This window comes from Trachinotus anak, unplaced genomic scaffold (genome assembly GCF_046630095.1).
Source record: "Trachinotus anak isolate AG129_WGS33_773 ecotype Australia unplaced genomic scaffold, CSIRO_AGI_Tana_v1 ptg000028l, whole genome shotgun sequence".
Lineage (NCBI taxonomy): Eukaryota > Metazoa > Chordata > Actinopteri > Carangiformes > Carangidae > Trachinotus > Trachinotus anak.
In genome coordinates, this window is record NW_027273879.1 from 1279002 (window position 1) to 1294023 (window position 15022).

Here is a 15022-nt window from a genome sequence, read left to right on the forward strand (position 1 = left end):
TATATATATATATATATATATATATATATATACATACATATATATATTATAAACTCAACTCAACCAAATTTGATAAATGTTAATCAAACAGGGTTAATACTCAAATATTACATTCTTAAATATTAAATACTTAAGTTGTCTAACAAGTAACAATAAACAACAAATGAAAACAAAATGAAGATAATTCTCCAATAAACCTCATGAAGAGAATTAATCAGTTTAAAATGCAGAGTTTCTATTTTTATTTTCTACTGTTTCACTTAATCCACTGAGAACTTTATTTTATAAAAAGATGGATGAATAGATAAATGAACAAATGGCTTGATGGATGGATGGATGGATGAATGATGGATGGATGGGACTGTGTACCTTAGTATGTTTGTAGTTGCTTTCCTCTCTTGCTGCAGCAGGTCTGGATCTCGCAGCACCTCCTCCAACAGACTGATTACCCCCATCTTCAGCTCACCGTTCATGTCAAAGTCCTGATGCAAAAACGCATTAATACACTGAGGTGGAGCTGAGACTGAGGTGTTACACACTGACTCAAGCAGATTCAGGTCCCACAGTGTCCAGGTTTGTCCTTTTAAAGCCCGTGACAGGATTACTCAGAGACACTGTGATGCCCTCTACAGGACATTTACAGGTGGCTCATTTTCACTGCTGTAAATACTTTCAATCATGTTTTGTATGTGGTGTCCAAAAGTCTGAGACCCACTGTTTGTATGCAAGAATCTTTATTTGTACAGTAACAAATTACTACAGCTGTCAGATGAATGTGCTGGAAAAACTACAATATTTCCCTTTGAACTGTAGTGGAGCACAAGACTAAAGCTGCATGGGAAGAAAAGGACTCAATTAAAGTACAAGTACATCAGTAAATATTCATCCATCCATCAGCTACAACCACCTGTCCTTACAGGTGACGGAGGGGCTGCAGCCAATCCCACCAAAACACCTGACGTCTACCAGAACCCTGTTTATCAATACAACCAAATAATAAATGTTCACTTTTCAGGCAACAACATCCAGGTACAAAAATAGCTTCTTATATAATCTTAAATGAAAATAATGGTCCCCTCAGCTTCCCTGGGGAGGAGGCTGACCTTTCTGTAGACTGGGTGGGAGAAAAGACACGCAGAGCAAAAAGCAGCTCCACCAGGGACAAGACACACACACACACACACACACACACACACACACACACACACAGGGGGTGACACAACAACACACTCTTCCAGGTGGGCTGAAGGTGTCCTGCCTTGTCCAGGTTTGGGTCATCTGTAACAGAACTTGGAGACGAGCGTCTTTAATGAGTTGTAAGGAAACAGGGCTCATAGAAAAGTGGGATTACAGACAGATTTCCTGTTTTCAGCATCCACAATATTAAATACAACATTTTCACCATTTAAAAATAAAGCAGCTGCTGGAAACCTGTGACATTACTGATCAGAGCTGAATTCACATGCCTTTATTATTATTTTTTTTTTATATGAAACCACACAGCACCTTCTGATAGACATCAGGCAGGTAACTTGACAGACAGAAGCTAGTAGCAGTGGAAATGCTAAACACAGTTAGCTCCTCAGAGAGAAATGAGCCAACATCAGCTGACAGCACAGGTTAAACTTAAAAACACACCCGTCAGGCCAGTGTTCAGGGCTCACATGAGGATAAAAGCCTTGAGGAGTGAGTCCCAGGTTCGATTCCCAGCCGGGTGGACCACCTGTATTTACTGCAGGTCCTTCCTGTGCTAGCCCAAGTTCGTTAGCCGGTGTTTCACTAACACACAGTCGGCTCCTGTTCGCTGTATTGACCACGGCTCCATATTTTAATTATTATCCAACTATCAGTAATGAACCAACAAACATTTGAAACCTTTGCTCCACCAGTTGAATCGCAAACCTTAAAACTTTAGCTACAGGCAAAACAAGCTAGCAAGCGCATTAACGTTAGCCAAACATGCTAACACAGTTTAAAACAAGTTGAGAAGAAAACGTTCATTTATCAACCTGATAAAAACGACCATAGTTAGCAGCCAACGGTGACTTATCTATATTTAAAAGATAATGTCACTTACATTCTTCAGAGTTTCAAGTAATCCAACCTGCAGCAGGTGATGTGACTTCGTGGTGCGTTCACGGCATTGCCAAATAAAACCTTTAGCATTCAAAATACTGTCCTCCATAAACTGGCCTATGTCGACATGACCCTGAACATAACTAGAATGTTGGAATAATTTTCCAGGACAACACAATATGTTCCAGGACATTTTACTTTTCCCTCTTATTTTCCATGACTGGAAAACTAGCCAACTGTTTTCCAGGTTTTCCAGGATGTGTAGAAACCCTGTAGATTTACCTCCTCACAGTTTTAATCCCCTGTCAGTCCCTCCAGTGCAGTTACCTAATGTGTGAATTCAGTAGTTCTGTGGGCCAACATGTGTTTAGTCAGTCCGTTTATCCCTGAATCCAAGTGAATGTTTTTGCCAGATCTGAAGAAATTCCCTCAAGGCGTCACATTCATGAGGATGAGAGGGATGCACGACCTGAAAACATAAAGCCCGCGGCCTCAGCAGAGGCAAAAAAATACATTAAAATAAAAAAAACCAAAACAAAGCAGTGGCATGTTGCTTGCTGCTGCACGGTTTAGGAGAATTGTATAAAGCATGTATGAAAATCCTGCTCTCGAGATGTGCTACATTAATGCAGAAACTCAAATTACAACTGACTGTAATGCAAATTGACAAACTGTAACATAACATGACATGTTTTCCACATTTATTTTCACCAAACAGGCTTAAACACACAGTGACAGCGTGAACCCGTCTGTGTTACCAGGCAGCTTTCTTTCTTGGGATAATGAACATTTTCACTCATCACTTTTGTGATTTGTGCAGTTTCAGGCACAAAAACAACTTTTCAGTTCTCATCATCAGTCCTCAGCGAGTCTGCTGTTTTCTGCCCTCCCTCACTGATGACATCACTCGGACACCTGTAAACAGACTCACCTGGGAGTGCTTGGAAACCCAGTGCCGCAGCACGTTGAGGACTCTGTTGGTAGCAGCTCTGCGAATGATGAATTCTTTGTCACAGGCTTTTTCAGAGTTACTGAAACCTGGGAGAAAAAAAATGCAAAGATTAGAGTTTGATTTCTGGAAAAAACACACAACAAAACAACACTTCTCTCTCCGGGCTCTGTGTCTTTTGGCCTTCATGGCTTGCCGTGCTCACCCTGGGAGCTGCTGTGCCCGGCAGCAGCGGTGGCGATGGCGAACGCTGAGGCCGGCGACATCGTACAGCGAGAGTTCTCCCCTGATGTGACTGCGAGGAACCAGAGACATTAAGAACAGAGAGACGGCAGCACGTGTGTGTGTGTGTCTGTGTGTGTGTCTGTGTGTGTTGTACCTCCTGTCTGTCGGTAGCGGAGATGCCTCGGCGTGGAAGGCGAGCGACAGGGAGACATGTCGCCTGGTTCGCTGCTGGCAGGTGATTCAGGGATGAACTTGTCCAGAGATACGGACTCTAATACAGCTGTGAGGGGAAAACAGTCAGACCTCAAACATCATTATAATATAACAACATGGATACAATAACAAGACAAGCTGACATGATTTAAGTTCTGTAATCAACACATGAAGATTAATCAAACAGTCTCTAGATGGGGTGTCCGCAGAGAATTCTGGGAATTGGCTTTGCATCAAGTTAAATCTACAGGAGCAGAAGGATACGGTTGCATTAATAACTGAACTTCCAACTATATGTGGTGATATACTGGTAATGACAATATCGGTGATAAAAAAATATTTTAAAAAATAAATGTTGATAGTGTGTTAATAACACATGTGGTAACAGGTGATGGCAGACATCAGAGCCTGTGGATCTTTTGTTTATCAGTTCATCTGGTGCCTCTTCAAGTGCAACTTTTTCTGTAGTTTTCTGCAGTTATTGTTTCGCTCTTTCTCTCTCACCTCCCTACACTTGTGTTTGAGTCTAATTCATTTACCAAACTAGCGTCACCGCCTCGTGGTTGTATGTCTCCACCGACCAGCCAAGTTACAGGAAATACTGTTTGGTCAGTTATAGTGTTGAATAATAACCACAGGGGTTTTTGCAGAACATTATGATGTCACAGTGAAGTTGACCTTTGATCATCGCTTCATTTTATCCTCATAGACACTTGAGTTAAATTGTGTCATAATTAGTACATGGATTTTGTTAGTCTTTGGCAAAAAACATGGTTTGTGAGGTCAGTGACCTTTGACCTTTGACCACCAAAATCTGACACCCTGAAAACATAATGAGTCCAACTCTGAATATGATCTTTAAATCAATGTACATAGTAGGCTGTGGGTGTGTTTCCATTAACCTGTTTATTGCAGAATTTGAAATTGTGAATTTAAAAACGAGGGATGGAAACACATGAATTAAAAAAAAACTCAAATGTCGCAAAAACATTTATACCCTCACATGAGGTGGTTTTCCAGACTATTCCACAAGTTCCAACTGAGTGACGGATCCTAGAAATACGTCATCACGTTAAATGGCAATGATGTTCCGAGAGGAGAAAACTCAGCTGTATTCCAATAACATCACTCAGTGGAAACACAGAACATTTGCAATTGCTTCTATTTTGCACAGACCTGAAATGGTGTGTTGTTCGTGTATCTTTGAACTATTGGAGCTTCTCAGTTTCACCCATTCAATATGTCATTTTCCTCTCAGGAGCCACTCTGGCTGCCGGGTGACAGCTCTGTTTATCACTTCATTTTTCTTCTCTTCTCCAATTTGTTGTCAGACATTTTCTGACCTGGTGCTCCGCTGCTGTTTTCACAGTGAACAAGCTGTCAGCTGAAGCCAGATGGTGATCTAAGAGCACGATTATTCCTCTGTTGGGTAACCGTGACCCATTTATGTGTCTCACTCCTGAGCCTGTTCGGGCTGCCAGGCCACGATCAGAGATGTGTCAGATTCAAGAACAGAAGTAGAGATAAATAAATCATCTTCATGCAAACAGGACTTTTGCACTAATGTTCAAAAGTCAGAATTACATGAAAAAAAAAGATATTTAAACCTGTTTTTAAACCACAACTTCATAACAGAACAACAGTGTGTGTGTGTGCGTGTGTGTGTGTGTGTGTGCGCCCACACGTGCTGATGTTCACATGGGACTGACTGAGTGTGAACACGTACCCCTGCGGATGCTTCGCCTCAACTTCCCACAGAAGGCGTCGAGGCGAGGCAGCTCCACGCTGACGTCCTCCCCTGCAGCTGGGCTCAGCTCTGGGGAGCTGGGACCGCGGCTGAGGTCCAGCGGGGCCTTGGTGGAGATGGGGGGCGGCGAGGACACCCCAGAGGCCTGGGGGAGGCTGGGAGAGCGCGTGGCGGTGGGCGGTGGGGAGGAAAAGCCGGAGGGCGGCCTGGTGGAGCCGGGAGGAGGAGAGGAGATGGAGGGGCTGTGGCTGGAGGTGGGGGAGTTGGCTGCGGAGGAGGAGGGGGTGGTGGACAGGTCCAAGGCTCCTGCTTTCGCACTGATCGGGGAACTGAGGGAGAGCTTGCGGCTGTGGACAGGGGAGGAGGTGCGAGAGGGGATGGAGAGGGGAGGAGGGGAGGAAAACTTGCGGCAGAGCCTCGGGGATTTGTTGTTCAAGGGGTCCGCCCCCCACGCTCCCTGGTTGGTGGCGAAGAAGAGCTCCAGAGACCTGAGAGAGAAGAAGAAGAAGAAGAAGAGTTGATGTGCAGCTCCATCTCTGACACACGATGGTGAATCACAGTCCTACTGATGGTTTTTACTTGGACTGGTCCAGAGCGAGCTGCGTGATCTTCAGACTGTAGTCAGGACAGAGGGACATGATGGACAGACGATCACATGAATGCTGCTCAATCCTGGGACAGTGAGAGGAGGAGGAGGAGGAGGAGGAGGAGGAGAGTGATAGATGAAGAAAGGAAGTGAATAATGAGAGGAGGAGAAAATGTAGAAATGAAAAGATGGAGTGAATGATGAGATGTCCTGTATGAGAGGAGGGTGGAGGACAATCACAGTCCACTTCATGGACACCTGTGACGTGTACCTGACAGGTATGGAAGTAAACGGCTTCTTGTAGATGTCAGCCAGCTTGTCGATGACCACGGCGGCTGTGGTGAAGATCCTGTAGGTGTGGAGGAAGGTGTTGAGGAAGTCTATGGAGAGGAAGCGCAGGTCGGTGAGTCGCTCCAGGAGACGCTCCACGCTGGCGTATCGGATCTGTGGGACCTTGCAGGAGTTGAGCGTCTTGCTGAAGCAAATGTCGACGTCGTCTTTATGCAGCCGGGCGTCAGACCTTCAGGAGGAAAATACCAGGATCGGATTTATTCACCATGTTGAGTTACTGTCAACAAAACTCATGAAAAGACCAAAAAAACATTGAACATTACAAACACCTGGAAAAAATCTAGTTTCATCTTCATCTCTGTAGCAAACGTTACTCAGGAGGAAATAATGCATTTATGGGGAACTATTTTCAGCAGCGGATTAATCCATGTTTGGTCCTATTGTGAGTATTTGGTGGCAGCAGGACAGTGTGTGTGTGTGTGTGTGTGTGTGTGTGTGTGTTCATGGTGATGAAGGAACATGTCGCCTGGTGCAACAATGTGTTTTTAATCATTTCTGGAAACAGTGGAGCTCTATGGTCCAGAGCAATAAGATATATCAGGCTTTAATACACAGATTTATTGTTTTGGTCTTTTCATGGAATAAAAAAATGTTGAATAAAACAAAAAAACAGATGACTAAAAACATACACAATATTTTAATTATAATAAAATAAGATGTGATTTCTGTATTTATAGCATCTACTGTTATTTAAAAATATATATTTCTGTCACCTTTTGCATGTTTAACCATCAACCTTACTTAAAAGCCTTGTCAACAAAGTAAAGCCAAAATACCTTCAGCAAAGAAATACTTGATGAGACAAATGAGACAGAAATATAGAGATTATCAGATTATATAATCTCCACTGCTACAGTTTGAAATCTTCCTTTTCTTACTTGATCATGTGCGGCACAGAAACTTTGGAGTTCTCCTCAAACACGCTGGTCATCAGGCCATTACACCGGATATTATCGATGCACTGAGACACAGAAACATGAGACGCCGTCAGTTCTCTTTAATCCCACAGTTTAAATCCATCTTCATCCTAAACCACTGATCCAATAACAAACAGTCTAACCTGGCTGATATCGCTGGTCCACGCAGCTTTTTCCTGCCGAGAAGGAGCCAAGAGGACGACGGAGAAGGACTGACCATCAGGAGGCTCCACCACGATTTTAAACTCCAGATGGTTGAAGCCTTGACCTGCGGCGTTGTCTGCAAACACAAACACAAGGTGCCGCACAACACAGTGAAAACTGAAACTGGACAGGACCCAGAAACAGACACCAGGCTCAGACATGAGTAAGTGTGAAGACACTTACAGTCCTCATCACTGGCGTCCAGCTCTTCAATGAGAGTGCACTCGATCAGAGACAGCGCCCCTCCTTGCTGTTGGGGACGAAAAGAAAAGACACAGGGGAGATTTAACAGCTGAGAGAACGAGGTCACTGTTTTAATTATGGTCTTTACTGCAGGTGATTCTCATATTGTACAAGCTGAAACCAGGAAATGTTTCATATTCATGATTAAAAATTATTGATCGACTAAACTCTGAAACTCTACTCACGAAGAGGTTGTTTCAACTGTTATCTATGAGATCTGTATTGTTTATGAATGGCATCTTTACCCAACATGCATTGGACTGTGTGCTGAGTTGCATAGTCAGGAGGAGCACCTGGCAAATGCCTGGGGCCCCCAAGGGCAAAAGGGGCCTCTGACATTGTAATGACAACTATAAACCCCCTTAAACCCTCCATAAAAACACTATACAGTCCACTGCTGTTGCCCTAGAAACCCCCGAAGTGGGGCCCCTGATGAAGTGGTCTGGAGCTAGTGCCTATCTCGTCTGCATGTGAGGCGTTTGGGGGACATCTGGAAATCGCAGCATCTAATAATAGTCTGCATCTTTGTCTAGGGCCCATCAGAGTCCTGCATCACTGATTATGTGTCAGTGACCAATCAATATCAATATCAATAATCAGTAACTGAACTTTATACTGGGCCTTTGAGACTGATACCAATATTAATATTTTAGAGATTAAAAAAAAATCGGATGACGATAAAAAAATAACATTATATATTATTTGTGATGAGAAATAAATAACAACAGCCTTAAAATCTGAACTATAATGAACATTAATTAAGGTTGTGTGTGATGAAAACCTGTATTATTACCATTAAATACATCTTTATATACTAATTTATCTTTTATTTTCTGGAGTCTTTTTGTTTCTGTCAGTGTGATGCTACAAGAAAACTTTTTTTTAAGATGTATTTATATTTGAAGATTGAACTCCAATAAAAACTGCCTATAAAATATAATTTTCTATATTTCTGCGCTGCAGATTTGTTTTCATATCTGCTGATAAAATCAATAAATCAATAAATCTTCCTGTCTCAGTCTTTTCGTTCATGGTTTTTCACAAGCTGTCTCTAAATTTGTAAACAGTCGTGTAAATGAGTGATAGAAGATGAAGAACAGCTCTCTACAAATGTTTTATTTCCTGCAGCGTCATCAACATCTGTGGACAGGTGAGGCTGACCTTGAGCAGGTGAAGCTTTCCTCCAGATGTTCGGGTACAGATGAGGAAGTGCTTGGTGAACAGAAAGCACTGCCTCTCTCCCTCCTTCCTCAGAGAGAGGGAGCCCAGGCGGACCTTACTGAGCATGCCCCGCTCACTGCTGGACGGCAGCTGGATGAGAGAGCCTGGCCCCAGAGAGAGAGAGAGAGAGAGAGAGGCGGGAGTGAGTGAGGAGTGATGGAGGAGCGGGACAACATGATTGGTTGCTGTGGAGGAGGCTCACCTTGTCTGACGAAGGTCTGGCTCGTGTCTAACAGGATGTCACAGCCCTCTACAATCATCCTCTCTATGGCCAGATTCTTCCTGATGTTCTCCGTGTCACTCACTTCATCATGCATCATCCTGACAGCACAACCAATCATCATCATCATCATCATCATCATCATCATCATCATCATCATCACCTTCCGTATCTATGACCTGTGCTCACACTCACTTCGACAGCTCCTCCAGTTTGGATTTTGCAAACTCCAGGCTCTTACGCTCCACGTGCTCATGAGGTGTGTGAGCCAGCAGCTCGTGGAGAGTGATGATGTATCGCGGAATCTGAGCCGTCAACACATTTTCATACACAGACACACACAGACACACAAATACAAGTGTGTGCATTAGTGAGAAACAGGTGTCTGAATATATTTCATGAAAAAAAGATAAAATGAGGAATAAAAATCATCAGAATAAAGATTTAAAGACAATGTTTCTTTCAACACTAGATGATTTTTTTAAACGTGAGTGAAGGTGCAACAGGAAATAACAGCAGATTTAAAAGGTTCTTATTCTGAGGTAGCGGCAGTAAGATGTGGAGCTCCTCAGGGTAGATGTTTAGGACCATTCTGCTTTTGTTTTTTACAAAAAAATTGACTGATAATTTGATGAAAACCTGTCAGAAAGGAGTCGATACTGATGGCTGATTTAGTTACATGCAAAAGTTTGGGCAAGAAGTGAAATCCAGATACAGAGCTGTCATGTACAGTAGGTTGCTTTGCTCATCCACTAACCACAAGGTCGGTGGTTCGATCCCCGGCTCCTCCTCCGCACGTCTAAGTGTCCTTGGACAAGATGCTGAACCCAAATTGCCCCTGATGGCTGCTCCATCATTGAATGAACGTGTGTGTGAACGGGTGAATGTATTGTAAAGCTCTCTGAGTGGTTGAGAGGTGCAGCCCATTCTCCTACAGGTGATAACATTTGTACTTCAAAGGTCTCTGAGTTATTGTGTCTCAGTGTTTGTCATTAGTGTTGTTAATGCTGTTGTCGTGGTTACAGCAGCTAACGCAGCTCTACAACGTGTGTTCTACCTGGAACATGGGATAAGTGAGGAAGGTCTCCAGCATGCGTCCCTCACAGGCAGCGTTGGACTCGTACTGTTTCAGCAGCTTGTCGAAGTCCCTGTTCTGCTTGCAGTTTGCCAGCACCTGCAGACTGTACTGGTGGTTTCGCACAAACTCCTGGTAAATGTTCAGCATGGGCAACAGGATGTCAAACAGGTCGGCTGGGTGAGAGAAACAAAGTGGGTAATGTTTCCCTCCTTCTGGACAGAGTCTGGGTTTTAATTACACACCTGCCACAGTTGTATTTGTTGTATTTACTTGTGTATGTGCCTCTAGAATGTGAATATTTTCTCATGAACACCTGGTAAACACATCGATGTGATAGTGAAATTATGCAAAATAAAAAGTCAAATTCATTCGACTCTGATGAAGGTGCTGACAGGAATTTGACTCTTTCGGTGTTGTGTGAAATCAGAAAATCACATTTACCTACAAATCACATTTACTTTAATTGTGAAAAGTTAAAAAAAAAAAACTTTAAAAATTTGTTTTTACAGTTTTTAAATTGTTTCGCAGTCAATCTAAAATATAATATATATATAAAATGAAAATGTTTGCAGTAATGTGATGCACATTGTTGCATTGTAATTAAATGTAATTAAAACATGCAACTTTATGAAGAGAGATAACTGTAAACTCTGCAACTACTCACCCAGAACCAGTGTGGGCCAGTTGGCGATCCGGGCCTTTAGACCCTGGTGGAAGATCTCGTGCAGGAACATGATGGTCTCACTGGAGAGGCAGAACTGTGGATGAATATTTTATTTTGTAGGATTAAATATTTTCAAAATAAAAGGAGAATAAATGCACCTGTTGAGGAAGATGCTGCTGACGTCGTCGTGGCTGATGGGAGGTTTCTTGGAGCTGGCGGCCATGCGGAGCGGCCTGAGGAAACAGTTCACCAGGATGGACAGCTGGTGGACGTACTCCGTCTCTGCCTCCACCATGTTGAAGACGATCTGGTTCCTCTTCCTCATGCTCTCGGCGTGAGGGGAACAGATGTAATCCTGAACGATGATCTTCCACTTCCTTCGGCACAGCCAGCCCCGCATGAAGCTCTGTACCTGCACACAGCACAGCCAGGAGTGTCTCACTGTTCTTATTCGTTTCTCTGTTTATTATTACGAATTATTTATTATAAATCGACGACTCACCTTTTTGATCTTTTTAATATCCGGGTCTTCCTCCTCTTGGTTGTTCTGGTAAGGCTGCATCCTTTCCTTGGCTTTGTTCAACACCACAATCTGGCACAACAACAGTCTCCATGTGAATACACCGGCACACAAAGGGTAAAATATTCATGCCTCCACTTCAGAGGCTGAAAACAACAAATGTCATTGCATGATGAGGAAGGAACAGTCCTGGAGTCACTGGAGCCCTGCTGTGCTTTCATTTAAGAGAAACATGCGCTCTAAACTCGAGTGTTTTCCCATCATGCCAGATGCATTTGCATGCTTTGATCTGAGAGTGCATCTGAGTGCCTGTGCACGTGCACGCGTGCAATAGGTGGATTTATGTATGCACGCGCCCGCAGATGTGGACGCACTCATGCATACCTCAGCTTTCAGCCTCTCAATCTCAGTGTCCTGGTCCTCCAGCTGAGTGCGGAGCTGATTGGCTGCGATCTTCTCGGTCTCCATGATCTGGACCAGGTGGATGTACTTCTGCATCAGGATCTCACGCTCGATGATGACGTCAGAGTAACTAAAGGCAGCATGGGCGAGAGACAGGCACAGTGACTGAAGACATGTGGGTGCGGCATCGAATTTAACACACACACAGCTTCATCTGACAATTCTGACAGTTCAGTATGAGAAGCGACAACCTCACATTGTGTGGACACACAGGAATATGTCACGGTGCAAAAACAACCAGGAGGTTTGAGGTGCATAACTTTTACTTTTTTACTGAATTTGAAGATAAAAATAGGAAAAGAGCCTCAGAGAAGAGAGAGCCGAGAGTAACAGAGGTCGAGTGGCGAGATCAAGTCTGTGATGTAATCAGTGCAGCAATACAGCACCAGTGTGACCTAAATGTGAACCGCTGCGAGCAGAACACGTCCGTGTACACACACAAACAAACACACACACACAGACACAGATGCTAAACAAATATGAAATAACACAAATCAAATATGCATCAGCACAAAAAGCATGAAAGTAGAAAACTGTTATTTTTATTTTTTTAACAACCACCTTAAATTTCATGACGATAGAAAATATATTGTTTGTTATATATGCAGGAGACTGAACTGCAGGAGAGAAAACTAGGTGGGTAAATGAACAAAGATGAAATTAACAGTGGTGGAGGATATAGTCAGGTCCTTTACTGAAGTAAAAGCACAATTACCACAATGTAAAAGTCTCTATTACAAAGTAAAAGTCTGCTTTGGAAATACTGAGGTAAAGGTGCAGATGGATCATCAGTAAATGTGGTTGTTCTGCAGAAACATCAGTAGATTCTGATGCATCAGTGTGTGAGCTGCATCCTGTTATGGGAGAAGAAACATACACACAGGTAGACGACGGGTAGACATTGTTTGAGCCAAGAAGGTTAAGAACAACTGATCTAATCTTCTCAAATCAATGTATTTTAGATTTTATCATGTTTTTAAATCTTCACTGCAGCCGTCAGATAAAAGTAGTGGAATAAAAGGAGAATATTTCCCTCTAAAGTGTGGTGCAGTACAGTAAAAGTACATCAAACCTGTATTTAAGTACAGTACTGGAGAGGACGTAGTCCTACCTGGCCTGCTGGATGGACTCCACCCACTCATTACAGTCTGACTCTTCCTCCGTCCGCAGCTCCAGAGGTTTCTGTCCGTCATGGCCGAAGATGACCAGGAAGTAGTGCTGCATTAGAGAAAACACAAAATAATCAGAGGAGGATTTCATTTGATATGGTGTTTACACAGACTGCTCTTCATCCTCCTCCTCCTCCTCCTCCTCCTCTGGCTTTAGACACTACAGTATCTAAATAAATGTACTTGGTTAAATTCCATTAACTCACCAGCTACATTCAATTAAATATGACAAAAAAATAATTCTGTATAAGTAAATAGTCAAATTTCACAGAACTCCATCCATCTGTCAGTATGTGTGATATATATGTGTGATATTGTCATATTGTGTTTATCTTTGACCACACGCTGTGAGATCAACTCTTTATTATGTCACCTGACCTGGAAAACTAACAAGATATAATTAAACCATTCACAGTTTTCAAGCTAAATTCCTGGTTCCAGTTTCTAAAAATTAAGATTTATTGGGTTTTTTTTCTTTGTCATATTTGATAGAAACTGAACATCTGAAGGTCATTTTTTCATGATTTTTCATGAGCTTCTGTGTAGAGCTGATAACTGGGAGAGTTCAGTGACTGTTCACCAGTCACTGCAAAAGCTGAGAACAAGACAAACCTCTGTCACTGACAACTAATGTATCGATACCATAGCAGCAATTAATACAAAATGTTTTAATTACCAGTCACACATTTTAAAAACACTGTAGATACTGAGACGAGGACAAACTCAGCTGGTTTATTAAAGAGAGAATGAAGGTGAGAGCAAACTCAACAGAGCCACATCTGTCATTTTCATCTCTTAAACATCTGCAGGACCAACATCAACACCAACATCTGGATCATTAACTTCAAACCTGGAGAAAAACTGCTGAACACAGCTGGGCCGACCTGCAGACACTGCAAGGATCAGTAACTTCTGCCGTTAAGTGTCTCTCAATCAACAACAACAAAAGACGCTGTTTTAATGTAGAAAAGTTAAATGTTATAACTTGAGAGTGTCTGCAGGCTGGTGAACAGTGAACTGGAACAGTTGTAGTGATGAATGTGTGACTTACAGAGCTGAACTGCTGCTGAACTGCAGCTCTGTGAAAGGGTCATGTCATCCATGAGCTCCGTGCCTGCTCTGGGCTCTAACCTGGATGACCGGCCTGTCTTCACAGCACTGAGTCCTGCCACTCCGTGAAAACACATCAACAGCGACGAGCCAACGTGTCACAGCACATTAGAACCCCCCCAGCGTCGCCAGACCAAACATCAATGATCTAATTAAGTGATTTACTGTACATGAGCGGGTCTGACATGTCGGTTTGGTTTGTTCTCTTTGACATTTCAAGGTAGAGGAATGCATGAATATGGTGAGTTCTAGTTCTTGCATAACACGCTGCAACAAAAAGCACCAAGATAATCTGGGAGTTTAAGGTCAGAGACTTGTTTTCTGGCAGAATTGTAACCTGACAGACTGAAAATAGAATAAAGAGAAAATTAAAGATTTCTAAATTTATGTCTGCGAGACAGAGGACAGATCTCAGTGAGCAGAGTTCAAAAGTGTTTTATATTTGGGCCTCGGATGACGTAAAGTTTCACAAATCCCTACTATGAAACTTCAGTAAGACAAAAACTCTGTTGTAGTCCCAACAGGAACAAGGTCATGAGTCTCTTACATAAAATTAATTGTCAATGACAGATTAAAGCTGACATTTGCACACAGCCTGTATTCAGAAACTGAGCCTTAAAACCAGCCGTCAGGACTTCTGGAACTTTGTGATGTCACAACAAAGCAGTCACCACCCTCAGCTATGCCCAAAGCCCCGCCCACCTGGACCCACCATCCAACCTTACAGGATTTGGTTTCTCTGAGTGTTTACCAGGAATCTGATGTATTTTTATTCAATCACTCAGAAAACAGTCAGTGAGCCAATCAGAAGAGAGGCTCAGATCCTGTCTTCTGATTGGCTGACTGACCTGTTGTTACTAAAGCTCCAGAGAGAAGCCTGAGAGAGGAGATGTAAAACTACACTGAGATGGTTTTTGGTTCTTAAAACCACAGATATATCTTCTGATGGAGATCAACACTTCAGATAAAACACTGGAGAAGTTTAAAACTAAAACTTTTCATATGATGCTAAATTACTTGAGCAAAACATTTTACCAGTTGTGAGAGTGACACTTTAATGATTTCTT

The 15022-nt window shown here is 42.7% G+C and overlaps 1 protein-coding gene across 3 annotated transcripts in view; it reads right to left on the reverse strand.

Moving 5' to 3' along the window:
- rasgrf2a (Ras protein-specific guanine nucleotide-releasing factor 2a) overlaps positions 1-15022 on the reverse strand; it is a 43164-nt gene that overhangs the window by 6702 nt on the left and 21440 nt on the right. For all 3 annotated transcript variants that reach the window (XM_071465340.1, XM_071465338.1, XM_071465339.1), the window contains exons 2-20: positions 12788-12894; positions 11599-11746; positions 11197-11286; positions 10853-11106; positions 10695-10774; positions 10010-10203; positions 9148-9257; positions 8935-9053; positions 8673-8836; positions 7452-7518; positions 7208-7344; positions 7026-7108; positions 6068-6316; positions 5790-5882; positions 5190-5698; positions 3405-3530; positions 3231-3320; positions 3008-3114; positions 370-482 (exon numbers count right to left, since the gene is read on the reverse strand). In XM_071465340.1, coding sequence (XP_071321441.1) covers positions 370-482; positions 3008-3114; positions 3231-3320; positions 3405-3530; positions 5190-5698; positions 5790-5882; positions 6068-6316; positions 7026-7108; positions 7208-7344; positions 7452-7518; positions 8673-8836; positions 8935-9053; positions 9148-9257; positions 10010-10203; positions 10695-10774; positions 10853-11106; positions 11197-11286; positions 11599-11712 — 2699 coding nt within the window. In that variant the 5' untranslated portion in view covers positions 11713-11746; positions 12788-12894. The remainder of the gene's footprint in view (positions 1-369; positions 483-3007; positions 3115-3230; positions 3321-3404; positions 3531-5189; positions 5699-5789; positions 5883-6067; positions 6317-7025; positions 7109-7207; positions 7345-7451; positions 7519-8672; positions 8837-8934; positions 9054-9147; positions 9258-10009; positions 10204-10694; positions 10775-10852; positions 11107-11196; positions 11287-11598; positions 11747-12787; positions 12895-15022) is intronic.